The sequence below is a fragment of the Oncorhynchus nerka genome, linkage group LG23 (assembly GCF_034236695.1).
Source record: "Oncorhynchus nerka isolate Pitt River linkage group LG23, Oner_Uvic_2.0, whole genome shotgun sequence".
NCBI classification, from domain to species: domain Eukaryota; kingdom Metazoa; phylum Chordata; class Actinopteri; order Salmoniformes; family Salmonidae; genus Oncorhynchus; species Oncorhynchus nerka.
Genome location: NC_088418.1, coordinates 37,747,334 through 37,761,523, shown reverse-complemented (window position 1 = coordinate 37,761,523; position 14,190 = coordinate 37,747,334). Strand labels below are relative to the sequence as shown.

Here is a 14,190-nt window from a genome sequence, read left to right as displayed (position 1 = left end):
CACACGGACTTGGCACTCCGGAGCGCATCGCTGATTTGTTTCGATGTTCAATATGCGCAGTTTGAATTGCCAAACATGCAGAATACGGAGGTGGTCAACTGCTCCTCTCATTGAGCTTTTTCTGAAGAAAACCACGACCTGGTCATGCAGCTCACAGAACCGCTCCAGCGCTTTTCCTTTGCTCAGCCAGTGCACGTCATTGTGAAGCAGGGGATTGTGGGTGTCCTATGATTCTGTCACAAACTTACGGAAAATACTATGTTTGGGTGCCTGATGTCTCCCTGACAAAGTTGATTATACGCATGACTTTATCCATCAGATCTTTTAGCTCCCGGTTTAGTCGCTCACAGCGCACACTCTGATAGTTGAGACATTGCAAGCCATTCACATTCATTGACAGGCTATGCTGTGTTAACAGACACACATACACACACACACACACACACAACTGTGCTAAATTGGTGTTGTCAGTACTCTCATCAATAGCCAGGGAAAAATGCTCAGCCTGACAGCCCCTCCAAAACAATCCTGTACACATCATCCGCCTGTGCATGGACGCGGAGGCCGGCAGTTGACACCGACGGCCATCTGTTTGACAGGCGCAATTATGCTGTCCATAGACGTGTGGTTAGCCATTTCCTCAAACTGTCGCTATGCACTGTTTAAATACCTCCGCGTCTGTGAAGGGCATGTTGTGTTTGGTTAGAACCCAGGACGCTTTTAGGAAGGCACTTGTGACCTCCAGTTGTTGGGTCAGGCCACGAAGGAGGATTCTGCTGCCTTGTTTGTAGCGTGGAGTTAACACTTCAATGCTTCCGCGTCGAGCCTCTGTCTAGAGCGGGAAGACCACTTTGAAAGGACCATGCTTAGATTCATTCTAACGTCTGAGATTGAATTCTTTGCATACAGCAACATTTTAATTGCAAATTAGACACGCTGGCTTGGCATTGGAGAAAGATGATAAGATTAATGCTTTTTCTGTTCATTCTTCCCTGAAACTTCCATTTTTATTATCCACCTTTTTTGATACTTTTTCAGTGACATATTCTCTTCAAAATCATATCGGATGTTATTGGTCACGTACACATGGTTAGCAGATGTTAATGCGAGTGTAGCGAAATGCTTGTGCTTCTAGTTCCGACAATGCAGTAATATCTAAGAAGAAATATCTAACAGTTTCACAACAAAAACCTAGTACACACACATCTAAGTAAAGGAATGGAATAATAATGTATAAATATATGGATGAGCAATTTCAGAGAAGGATAGGCTAAGATGCAATAGGTAGTATACAATACAGTATATACATATGAGGTGAGTAATTCAAGATATGTAAACATGATTAAAGTGGCCAGTGATTTCAAGTCTGCATGTAGGCAGCAGCCTCTCTGTGCTCGTGATGGCTGTTTAACAGTCTGATGGCCTTGCTAGCAAGCTAAGTATTCTGAAGGAATGTTGACGTTGAAGAAAGTAGTGTAGCCTACAGTAGGCCAGTTTTTCCCCAACAATCAATGCACAACGAAATAGACAAATTAGAATTGAGTAGAGACATGGGTGATTTTAAAATGTGAAATAAAAAATTTGTGCTGTCTGGTTTGCTTAATATAAGGAATTTGATGTTGTATAGCTTTTACTTTTACTCAAGTATGTGAGTACTTTTGAGTACTTTTTTCTACCTCTGACACACACACACACACACACACACACACAGGCCGTCACATACTTGAGCATATGGTGATACACGCACACAGTAGAGTAAATACAGATGTACATATCTATTTACAAATTTGACATGCCACTTGAAGTCAAACCATAGAAAGACGGCCCATGCATGCATGCTACGTTTACCCATGTAAAAATGTGTGATGCCTAAAACAGATGCTCAACATCCCAAAGGCATCCTATTCCTTATATCATACACTATATTTGACCCCTATCGGCCCTGGTCAAAAGTAGTGCACTAAATAGGGAATAGGGTGCCATTTGGGAAGACACCCATGTTCATTCATCAAATGAAAGCGCTGATCTGGTTTGGGCATAGAGAAAAGCCACAGCATATCAGATGAACAGGATTGAGACGAGAGGCTTCTTGGTCTGTAACAGTAACCTGTTTCCCAGACAGTGGCAACAGAACATTGTTGAACAGAGTGACTTCCTTTTGTTTTGATGATATTCAGTGACATTCACCGTCTTGCCAGGACACATAAAAACATCCACCATCACAATTATTTGAATTTGAATAGAGGAATGAATTTACCAAGGCTTTAGTAAAAAACACCACTTCAATTTTCTCTCCTGTCTTTCTTTCTCTTTAATCCGGATTCCAGTCGGAACCAGTTGTCGACCCTGCCCAGCCCGGTGTGCAGTCTGCCGTTGAAGGTCCTGATCGCTTGTAACAACAAGCTGGTCTCCCTTCCCGAAGAGCTGGGCCAACTACGACAGCTCACAGAACTGGTCAGTACAGACACACACACACACACACACACGGCTTAATTGGCTGTGGGTATCTGGCCGTGTGATGTTTTCCAATGTCAAAACCACCATGTTGAATTGCCCGTTTTTTCCCTGATTGGTAGAATTTGGGTTGTGGTTTGATTACCATTTAACCAGGCCATCCTTTTCCTCTCCTTTTCTCTCTTCATCCCTCTCTCCAGGACGTGAGTTGTAATGATATCCAGACACTCCCTCCTCAGGTTGGTCGACTGGACTCGCTGCGAGACCTCAACATCCGCCGCAACCACCTGGCCCGCTTGCCCCCAGGTCAACACACATTTACATTTACATTTAAGTCATTTAGCAGACGCTCTTATCCAGAGCGACTTACACACACACACACACACACACACACACACATACACACACGGGCGGCAGGTAGCCTTGTGGTTAGACCGTTGGACTAGTAACCGAAAATTTGCAAGATCAAATCCCTCAGCTGACAAGGTGAAAATCTGTCATTCTGCCCCTGAACAAGGCAGTTAACCCACTGTTCCTAGTCTGTCATTGAAAACAAGAATTTGTTCTTAACTGACTTGCCCGGTAAAATAAAGGTAAAAAAAAAGGTAAAATAAAGGTAACTCTGGTCAGCAAAAAAAATCCACTCTGGTCAACACACACTCAACCACATACTCATCCACCTGGCCTGACGTCCACGTGTCCACTCTGGTCAACTCTGGTCACACACTCAACCACCTGGCCTGACGTCGTGTCCACTCTGGTCAACACACACTCAACCACCTGGCCTGACGTCGTGTCCACTCTGGTCAACACACACTCAACCACCTGGCCTGACGTCGTGTCCACTCTGGTCAACACACACTCAACCACCTGGCCTGACGTCGTGTCCACTCTGGTCAACACACACTCAACCACCTGGCCTGACGTCGTGTCCACTCTGGTCAACACACACTCAACCACCTGGCCTGTCGTCGCGTCCAGTCTGGTCAACACACACTCAACCACCTGGCCTGACGTCGCGTCCAGTCTGGTCAACACACACTCAACCGCCTGCGTCCAGTCGTCAACACACACTCAACCACCTGGCCTGACGTCGCGTCCACTCTGGTCAACACACACTCAACCACCTGGCCTGACGTCGCGTCCACTCTGGTCAACACACACACTGTTTAATCCTTAAGAATCCTTTTTTTGCCGCTTAACTACATCATATTAGTGTGTAGCACAAACTGGTACCTGGCTCCCTTCAGACGAGTTGTGGGCATCCTAGAGGAAAACACCTTTCATTAGATGGGTCATATTAGTGTGTAGCACAAACTGTTCAGGCATTATAGACAGAAGTTGGCTGTGCAAAAAAACCATCTCTTGCTTAAACAGACGGATGTTTTATTTTACTAATCAGATTTTTGCTGGGCGATAACATCAGCTTTATCGTTAAGCTGTGTTTTATGTCCATACAGAGCTGGCTGCGTTGCCATTGGTGCGTCTGGACTTTTCTTGTAACAAGGTGACATCCATCCCTGTGTGTTACCGCAACCTGCGTCACCTACAGAGCATCGTGCTGGACAACAACCCCCTACAGAACCCACCCGCACAGGTAACACACACTAACTATCCATTCACCACGATACAAATACACCTTTTGCTCCTCGTCAGTGACTAGTAAACACTTAAACTCTCAGCCTGATTATAGAATTATGACCTGCACCACATGTGTTAATATATCTTAGTTAGTTCTATTGTTCCTTCTATTGTCTACAATGTGTTTCTTTCCCTGTCATTCCCAGATTTGTATAAAGGGGATGATCCATATATTTAAGTATCTGAACAATGAGGCCAGCAAGACTACACCTGAGCTCCCAGACTACGACAGGAGACCCCTTGCCTTCGGATCCTGGTGAGACATACACACGCTGCCACTGCCATTAATAATGCCCTGGAAGCAGCTGTGTGCAGAGGTGCAGCAGGAGGGAGGCAGAAAGAGGGGGCACTCTCTCCTCTGCATCTCCCTGCTCCTGTCTTTTTCTGTCAGCCTCGCTGCTTGCATCGGTTTTATATATATATAGATATATATATATATATGGGTCTGTTCTGCTCTATATATATTGATCTGTTCTGCTCTACAATGTCTCTTGCTCTCTGAGCCCTCTGTAAATGTTCAAAGGTACTCTACTGGACACGGTCCAGAGTTTTGAGATACAGAGGAAGTGAGGGAGTGGTAAGAACTAGAGGTAGAAAGAAGGAGTGGTTGGGTGGAGTTTACGGAAGGAGAGCAACTGATAAAGGGAGTTAATCCATTGACTTGAGAAGGGGATGTACCATAACCTTGCTCACACCCAGATGTACAAAACATCCTCATTGGATCCCAGTGGTGTATTTACTAGAAACCAAGCAGGGCATAACAGGGATGGCCCTAATGACAAACTCTCAATTTCCTTGGATATAATTTTCTTTTGCAAAGCATTTCACTACGGTTTTCTACAGGTAGGCTTACCACGCAACTCACAGGTTTCTATTCATCCAGACCTGCATTGCTACTATCATACAGTTTTACATACCTTTCCTCTTCCACAGTCACATGATACTATTCCCATACTATTACAGAGAGACATATCCACTCCTAGACACACACCCTTCCTCACATATAGATGCAGGCCCTGTCCCCATACTATTCCAGAGAGACATATCCACTCCTCCTAGACACACACCCTTCCTCACATATAGATGCAGGCCCCGTCCCCATACTATTACAGAGAGACATATCCACTCCTCCTAGACACACACCCTTCCTCACATATAGATGCAGGCCCCGCCCACATACTATTACAGAGAGACATGTCCACTCCTCCTAGACACACTCCGTACCTGGGTCAAGTTCTTCCTTCATTTAGCTTGGCGTTTACACTTGTGACACTTCCGTTGTTCTTCAACTCACTAAATTGCTTTGTTTTCATACGCTTGTGTTTTGGTGTGTTTGCTTTTCGTATTATGTAATTGATATGTGTATACTGTAGATATGTATAGTGTAATTGTTTATTGATGTGTTTTATGCAGGGCTTAAATAATCAAACCAAGCACAACTCAATTGTTGAATGCATTTGACATTGTGTTTTGACCCAGGTCTTGTCTTAAAGTTGGTCTTATCTTCTGTACTCTTAGTGTGGAGGAGCTGTACCCTGGCCGGCCGTACGGAGCGTTGGACTCTGGCTTCAACAGCGTGGACAGTGGAGACAAGAGATGGTCAGGCAACGAGGTGAGACGCGCACACACACACACACACACACACACACACACACACACACACACACACACACACACACACACACACACACACACACACACACACACACACACACACACACACACAAGATGGTCAGTCACTGAGGTAAGATGCTCAAAATGATCACAAGAACGGTGAGTAAGGGACCTAGTGAATGACCTGCAGAGAGCTGGGACCAAAGTAACAAAGCCTACCATCAGTAACACACTACGCCGCCAGGGACTCAAATCCTGCAGTGCCAGACGTGTCCCCCTGCTTAAGCCAGTACATGTCCAGGCCCGTCTGAAGTTTGCTAGAGAGCATTTGGATGATCCAGAAGAAGATTGGGAGAATGTCATATGGTCAGATGAAACCAAAATATAACTTTGTGGTAAAAAATCAACTCGTCGTGTTTGGAGGACAAAGAATGCTGAGTTGCATCCAAAGAACACCATACCTACTGTGAAGCATGGGGGTGGAAACATCATGCTTTGGGGCTGTTTTTCTGCAAAGGGACCAGGACGACTGATCCGTGTAAAGGAAAGAATGAATGGGGCCATGTATCGTGAGATTTTGAGTGAAAACCTCCTTCCATCAGCAAGGGCATTGAAGATGAAACGTGGCTGGGTCTTTCAGCATGACAATGATCCCAAACACACCGCCCGGGCAACGAAGGAGTGGCTTCGTAAGAAGCATTTCAAGGTCCTGGAGTGGCCTAGCCAGTCTTCAGATCTCAACCCCATAGAAAATCTTTGGAGGGAGTTGAAAGTCTGTGTTGCCCAGCAACAGCACCAAAACATCACTGCTCTAGAGGAGATCTGCATGGAGGAATGGGCCAACATACCAGCAACAGTGTGTGAAAACCTTGTGAAGACTTACAGAAAACGTTTGACCTCTGTCATTGCCAACAAAGGGTATATAACAAAGTATTGAGAAACTTTTGTTATTGACCAAATACTTACTATTGTATGTAGTGCATCTAACGTTAGGCTCTGTGTTTTTAGCTTGTTATGTAAATAGATATGCTAGCCTATTAGTCACGTTATGATTGACTTGTGATCATTGCTATGGTGATTGTATTGACATTCCCATCCTTAGTCACATGTGCGCGTTTTTGTCAGAATATTGAGTCATTGAAACTGAAATAGTGCATCCAGAATGGAGGCAGTAAACAATGTACCAGGCCAGCTGTGAATTACAACCTGATAGAAATATTATTTGGACTACCATGAAATGTATTGTTGAATTATATTATTCATGCATTGAACTGCATCCATCTATTCTGACAATAATGCCTTAGTGTACGTCATGGAACGTTGAGTCAAATATGTTATTTTTAAAACCTTAAGTTGGTTTTGTAGCATAAACTGGGGATTTTATATTTTTGACAGATATTGTGATTGTCTGTTTTTATTTCTGCAATGTAGTTAAAACGCTGTCAGTTCCGCTTTAATATAAGAGACAGATGTAAATGAATAAATAATCACATTAAATCAATAATTATCTTAAGAAATGACTTTGTCAAAGCAAGAACATAACTAGGGCCTTACAATGATTGCACTGAGTAAAGCCTGTGTCTATGTATGCTGATGACTCAACATTTTACACATCAGCTACCACTGCCACACTTAAAGAGCTGCATTCAGTTTTAGAATGGGTGGCAATTAATAAGCTAGTACTAAATATTTCAAAAAGTATTGTATTTGTGACAAACCATTCACTAAACCAGAAACCTCAACTAATTGGATAATGTGGCAATTGAGCAAGTTGAGGTGACTAAACTGCTTGGAATAACCCTGGATTGTAAACTGTCATGGTCAAAACATATTGATGCAACGGAAGCTAAGATGGGGAAAGGTATGTCCGTAATAAAGCACTGCGTTGTTTTCTTGACATTGCATCAACAAAACAAGTCCTATAGGCCCTAGCTTTGTCACACCTGGCCCAGACATATGGTCAAGTGCCACAAAGAGGGACATACTTTCGGCAAATTACAGTTGGTCTAGAAAAGAGCAACATGGCGGACCCTTAAATGTACACGGGGAGCTAACATCAATGACATGCATGTCAATCTCTCCTGGCTCAAAGTGGAAGAGATTGACTTCATCACTACTTGTTTTTTGTAAGCCGTGTTGAAGCTGAATGTACCGAGCTGTCTGTTTTTAAACAACTAGCACACAGCTCAGACACCCATGCATACCCCACAAGACATGCCACCAGAGGTCTCTTCACAGTCCCCAAGTCCAGAACAGACTATGGGAGGCACCCAGTACTACATAGAGCCATGACTACATGGAACTCTATTCCACATCAAGTTACTGATGCAAGCAGTAGAATCAGATTTAAAAACAGTTAAAACTACACCTAATGGAACAGCGCGCTGTGTAAAAAGACACACACACTAACACTCTAAAAACAGTTAAAACTACACCTTATGGAACAGCGCGCTCTGTAAAAAGACGCACTCTAAAAACAGTTAAAACTACACCTTATGGAACAGCGCGCTGTGTAAAAAGACACGCACACTAGCACTCTAAAAACAGTTAAAACTACACCTTAAGGAACAGCGCCCTCTGTAAAAAGACACACACTAGCACTATAAAAACAGTTAACTACACCTTATGGAACAGCTCGCTCTGTTTTTTAATTTTTAATTTTTTAACCTTTATTTAACCAGGCAAGTCAGTTAAGAACACATTCTTATTTTCAATGACGGCCTGGGAACAGTGGGTTAACTGCCTGTTCAGGGGCAGAACGACAGATTTGTCTTGAAATCTTGAAACCGCCTGGCCCTGAATTAACCCAAATATGTGTATTTTACACTCAAGCAGTAGGCCTACATTATTAAGAGAAATATCATAAAAGACAAAAACGTAGTGAGCATTTCATCCTCAAAGCTCCATGAAGGTCTGCTGTGCGGTATGCAGTAGAATAGTTGGGACTCAACGAGTAGCCTGCCAATAGCCGCCAGTCTAATAAATCAGTTTAATATACACAATCACAAAGAAATCCGTTCATATTTTGTTTAGGAAGGTCATAAAAATGTACATGATACTAAGACAATTTTTTTCAAAACTAACAGAATGGCATGTTTTAAGATGTAGTTCTCTGTGCTATAGTAGCTGAGGCTATGGTTGCTTCATGTCAACAAAATTAATTCACTTGTTATGCTCTTTCAGATAGGGTACAGCGATCAAAACGTCTGGCCTGCAAGGACCTCTGTAGGATTATCTAGGACTCATAGATGCCCTCTGGTGGTTTCTATGAGCATTAACGGTATTAACGGCAACAATGGCTGACAGTATAATACTATGACATTGTCCACTGTAACGTGCTCTACCATACCGCAGCATCCTGCAAGCTGTGCTGCAGTGTGACTTTTTAAAGGAAGAGCCACTGTATAGTTTATTTTATTAAAACACATAGGGTGTGTCTATGTATGAAAACATACACACGTTTACAAATGTTGACCAATCGATTGGTCGAAAGAACAGATGATTTTTGTTAGTCGGGGACATTCCTAATGTCAATAAAGGGCAGTCGCACAGGTTCTATGATTGCAAGTTAGTGCCATATTTCACACGTATGTAGAAGCTAATCTCTCCATGTGTTTCTTTCACTCCTAACTATTTTCTCTTTCATCCCTACAGCCCACGGATGAATTGTCGGACCTGCCACTGCGTGTGGCAGAGATCACCAAAGAACAGAGACAGCGGAGGGAGAGGGAGGAGCACAGGACGTCTGGCTCCCATCCTGTTACCAACGGCACATGTGAGAATCAACGCATGTCTGTTTGTGTGTGTGAACTGTAATGTCATGTACTGTATTTAGAGTTTTATTCACTTGTATTCTAGCCTGGGTACCAGTCTGTTTGTGTTAGCATTTCACTCCCTGAGACTCCTTCTCATGCCAGACTGTTTGGCATATGACACGGCGTAAAAGGCGGCAGGTAGCCTAGTGGTTAGAGCGTTGGACAAGTAACCGAAAGGTTACAAGATCGAATCCATGAGCTGATTAGGTAACAATCTGTCATTCGGCCCCTGAACAGGCAGTTAGAATCCCGGTTTCAACTGTACGAGTGGCATATGTGTATGGTGTCTTGTGGGCGAGCTGTTTGCTGATGTCAACGTTGTGAACAGAGTGCCCCATGGTGGAGGTGGGGTTATGGTATGGGTAGTCTTAAGCTACGGACAACGAACACAATTACAGTTTATCGATGGCAATTTGAATGCACAGAGGTACCATGACGAAATCCTGAGGCCCATTCATCTCATGTTTCAGCATGATATTGCACGGCCACATGTTGCAAGGATCTGTACACAATTCCTGGAAACTGAAAATGTCCCAGTTCTTCCATGGAATGCATACTCACCAGACATGTTATGCTCTGGATCAACGTGTATGACAGCGTGTTCCAGTTCCCGCCAACATCCAGTAACTTCACACAGCAACTGAATAGGAGTGGGACAACATTCCACAGGCCACAATCAACAGACTGATCCACTCTATGTGAAGGAGATGTGTTACGCTGCATGAGGCAAATGGTGGTCACACCAGATACTGACTGGTTTTCTGGTCCACGCCCCTACCTTTTTTTTGTAAGCTATCTGTGACCAACAGATGCATATCTGCATTCCCGGTCGTGAAATCCACAAATCAGGGCCTAAATAATTTATTTCAATTGACAGATGAACTGTCACTCAAATCTTTATTGTTTCATTTATATTTTTGTTTAGTGTATATTCTACATCTTGCTTCTTTTTACTCTGAACTTGTGTGTAATCTGCCTTTCTGTCTTGTCTGTCTATCCATCTGTCTGTCTGTAGTAGAGGCAGAGCTGGAGCAGATTGACTTTATAGACAGTTGTACAGGAGAGGAGGAGGAGGCCCAGTTGTATAGGAGAGGAGGAGGAGAAGTAGCAGAAACAATCAGCCTCAGTTCCCAGTTCATGGCTTACATTGAGCGCCGTGTCACCAGAGAGGTAAGTGTGTTACATGTATTTGTGTGTGTGTGTGATATAAATGCCATTCAGCAGACACTTGTCCAAAGGGAGTTAGTCATGCGTACATACACTGCTCAAAAAAATAAAGGGAACATTAAAATAACACATCCTAGATCTGAATGAATGAAATATTCTTATTAAATACTTTTTTCTTTACATAATTGAATGTGCTGACAACAAAATCACACAATTATCAATGGAAATCAAATATATCAACCCATGGAGGTCTGGATTTGGAGTCACACTCAAAATTGATGTGGAAAACCACACTACAGGCTGATCCAACTTTGATGTAATGTCCTTAAAACAAGTCAAAATGAGGCTCAGTAGTGTGTGTGGCCTCCACGTGCCTCTATTGACCTCCCTACAATGCCTGGGCATGCTCCTGATGAGGTGGTGGATGGTCTCCTGAGGGATCTCCTCCCAGACCTGGACTAAAGCATCCGCCAACTCCTGGACAGTCTGTGGTGCAACATGGCGTTGGTGGATGGAGCGAGACATGATGTCCCAGATGTGCTCAATTGGATTCAGGTCTGGGGAACGGGCGGGCCAGTCCATAGCATCAATGCCTTCCTCTTGCAGGAACTGCTGACACACTCCAGCCACATGAGGTCTAGCATTGTCTTGCATTAGGAGGAATCCAGAGCCAACCGCACCAGCATATGGTCTCACAAGGGGTCTGAGGATCTCATCTCGGTACCTAATGGCAGTCAGGCTACCTCTGGCGAGCACATGGAGGACTGTGCGGCCACCCAAAGAAATGCCACCCCACACCATGACTGACCCACCGCCAAACCGGTCATGCTGGAGGATGTTGAAGGCAGTAGAACGTTCTCTACAGCGTCTCCAGACTCTGTCACGTCTGTCACATGTTCTCAGTGTGAACCTGCTTTCATCTGTGGAGAGCACAGGGCGCCAGTGGTGAATTTGCCAATCTTGGTGTTCTCTGGCAAATGCCCTCCTGCACAAAGCACAACCCCCACCTGTGGACGTCGGGCCCTCATACCACCCTCATGGAGTCTGTTTCTGACCGTTTGAGCAGACACATGCACATTTGTGGCCTGCTGGAGGTCATTTTGCAGGGCTCTGGCAGTGCTCCTCCTTGCACAAAGGCAGAGGTAGAAGTCCTGCTGCTGGGTTGTCTCCTACGGCCTCCTCCACATCTCCTGATGTACTGGCCTGTCTCCTGGTAGCGCCTCCATGCTCTGGACACTACGCTGACAGACACAGCAAACCTTCTTGCCACAGCTCACATTGATGTTCCATCCTGGATGAGCTGCACTACCTGAGCCACTTGTGTGGGTTGTAGACTCCGTCTCATGCTACCACTAGAGTGAAAGCACCGCCAGCATTCAAAAGTGACCAAAACATCAGCCAGGAAGCATAGGAACTGAGAAGTGGTCCGTAGTCACCACCTGCAGAACCACTTCTTTATTGGGGGTGTCTTGCTAATTGCTTATAATTTCCACCTGTTGTCTATTCCATTTGCACAACAGCATGTGAAATGTATTGTCAATCAGTTTTGCTTCCTAAGTGGACAGTTTGATTTCACAAAAGTGTGATTGACTTGGAGTTACATTGTGTTGTTTAAGTGTTCCCTTTATTTTTTTGAGCAGTGTACATTTTATATATGTGTGTGTGTGATATAAATGTCATTCAGCAGACACTTGTCCAAAGGGAGTTAGTCATACATTTTGTGGCCCCAGTGGGAATCACTCACGCCCATACAAGCTCCATGTTCTGCCAACTGTGTGTGTTCATGAGTGCGCGTGTGTGTACGACAGGCCAGTGTGCACAGGACTGTATGTAGAAGGCTGGGGGTGCGTTCATCACAACAGAAGGGTATGCAACATTTAATTCAACAGAGACTACTGTTCTGAATGACCAGTTGAAGAACCTGATTATGGTGACCCAGTAAGCGATTGTGTATGGTGGGTGTCCTTGAGTTTTGCCATTTGAAATGGTCACATCCATATTGATTAGGCCACACTCGCCAAACGGGAGCAAACGTACCTCAAAGGCTGTTGAACCAATGGTTTGCACCATTTTGGGGAATCGTGTCAGTCAGTGCAAATCTTCGCAACATAACAAACATTGAACCGAACTGAACCCACCCCTGGTGTGTTTGTGGTGTAAGTGTGTTGATGACTGTTTCTTTGTAGGGCTCTCCAGTCAAGTCCAACTCCTCCAGAGACTCTAGGACAGACGACCCGAGGCGACACAATTCTCTGCAGAACCGGTAGGAAGACCTACACCACACACACACACAGACACACACACACACACACAAACACCCTATCTATCTATCTAGTAACTTGACCTATAACCAATGTTCCCTCTAAGCTGCGCACACGAACAATACTCCCAAGACTGCTGCACAGAAATATCAGCCCACAGAGAGAAGCACGAGATTTGAACTTCAGATCAACATTTTTGTCACATGCGCAGAATACAACATTGAAATTCTTACTTACAAGCCCTTAACCAACAATGCAGTTTTAAGAAAAGTAAGTGTTAATAAATAAGTTTAAAAAATTAAATAACAATTAAAGAGCAGCAGTAAAATTACAGTAGTGAGGCTATACATAGGTACCGGTACAGAGTCAATGTGCGGGAGCACTGGTTAGTCGAGGTAATTGAGGTAATATGTATATATAGGTAGAGTTAAAGTGACTATGCATAGATGATAACAGACAGTATCAGCGGCGTAAAAGAGGGGGGAACAATGCAAATAGTCTGGGTAGCCATTTGATTAGCTGTTCAGGAGTCTTATGGCTTAGGGGAAGAAGCTGTTAAGAAGCCTTCTGGTCCTAGACTTGGCGCTCCGGTACCGCTTGTCGTGCTGTACCAGAGAGAACAGTCTATGATTAGGTTGGCTGGAGTATTTTGACAATTTTTAGGGCCTTCCTCTGACACCACCTGTTATAGAGGTCCTGGATGGCAGGAAGCTTGGCCCCAGTGATGTACTGGGCCGTTCACACTACCCTCTGTAGTGCCTTGTCGTCGGAGGCCGAGCAGTTGCCATACCAGGCAGTGATGCAACCAGCTCTCGATGGTGCAGCTGTCGAACGTTTTGAGGATCTGAGGACCCATGCCAAATCTTTTCAGTCTCCCGATGGGGAATAGGTTTTGTCGTACCCTCTTCACGACTGTCTTGGTGTGTTTGGACGGTGATAGTTTGTTGGTGATGTGATCTCAACCTTCTCCACAAAAGAACTAACATTTAGCCTAACGGCCAACATGAATAATAGAAATATACATTTGTGGAGAGTCAGGTGGCATTGGCGGAGAGTCGTTGAAGAGGGCGAGATGGAGTCACAATCCGTGCCAGGCACACCTGTGCGCTCTGGACCTCCACCTCCGACAGGCAGAGTCAACATACCTGGCGGGTTCGTCAGGTCGTCGGTTCACCCTGACATTTCTATACCTTTTCTGACAACAGAACTTGACCAACTGCTCACCAGGCACCGCAAGG

The 14,190-nt window shown here is 44.5% G+C and overlaps 1 protein-coding gene across 8 annotated transcripts in view; it reads left to right on the top strand.

Moving 5' to 3' along the window:
- LOC115106796 (DISP complex protein LRCH3) overlaps positions 1-14,190 on the top strand; it is an 86,884-nt gene that overhangs the window by 28,824 nt on the left and 43,870 nt on the right. For all 8 annotated transcript variants that reach the window (XM_065008096.1, XM_065008099.1, XM_065008098.1 and 5 more), the window contains exons 3-10: positions 2,328-2,454; positions 2,655-2,760; positions 3,915-4,051; positions 4,242-4,351; positions 5,614-5,707; positions 9,364-9,484; positions 10,540-10,694; positions 12,878-12,954. In XM_065008096.1, coding sequence (XP_064864168.1) covers positions 2,328-2,454; positions 2,655-2,760; positions 3,915-4,051; positions 4,242-4,351; positions 5,614-5,707; positions 9,364-9,484; positions 10,540-10,694; positions 12,878-12,954 — 927 coding nt within the window. The remainder of the gene's footprint in view (positions 1-2,327; positions 2,455-2,654; positions 2,761-3,914; positions 4,052-4,241; positions 4,352-5,613; positions 5,708-9,363; positions 9,485-10,539; positions 10,695-12,877; positions 12,955-14,190) is intronic.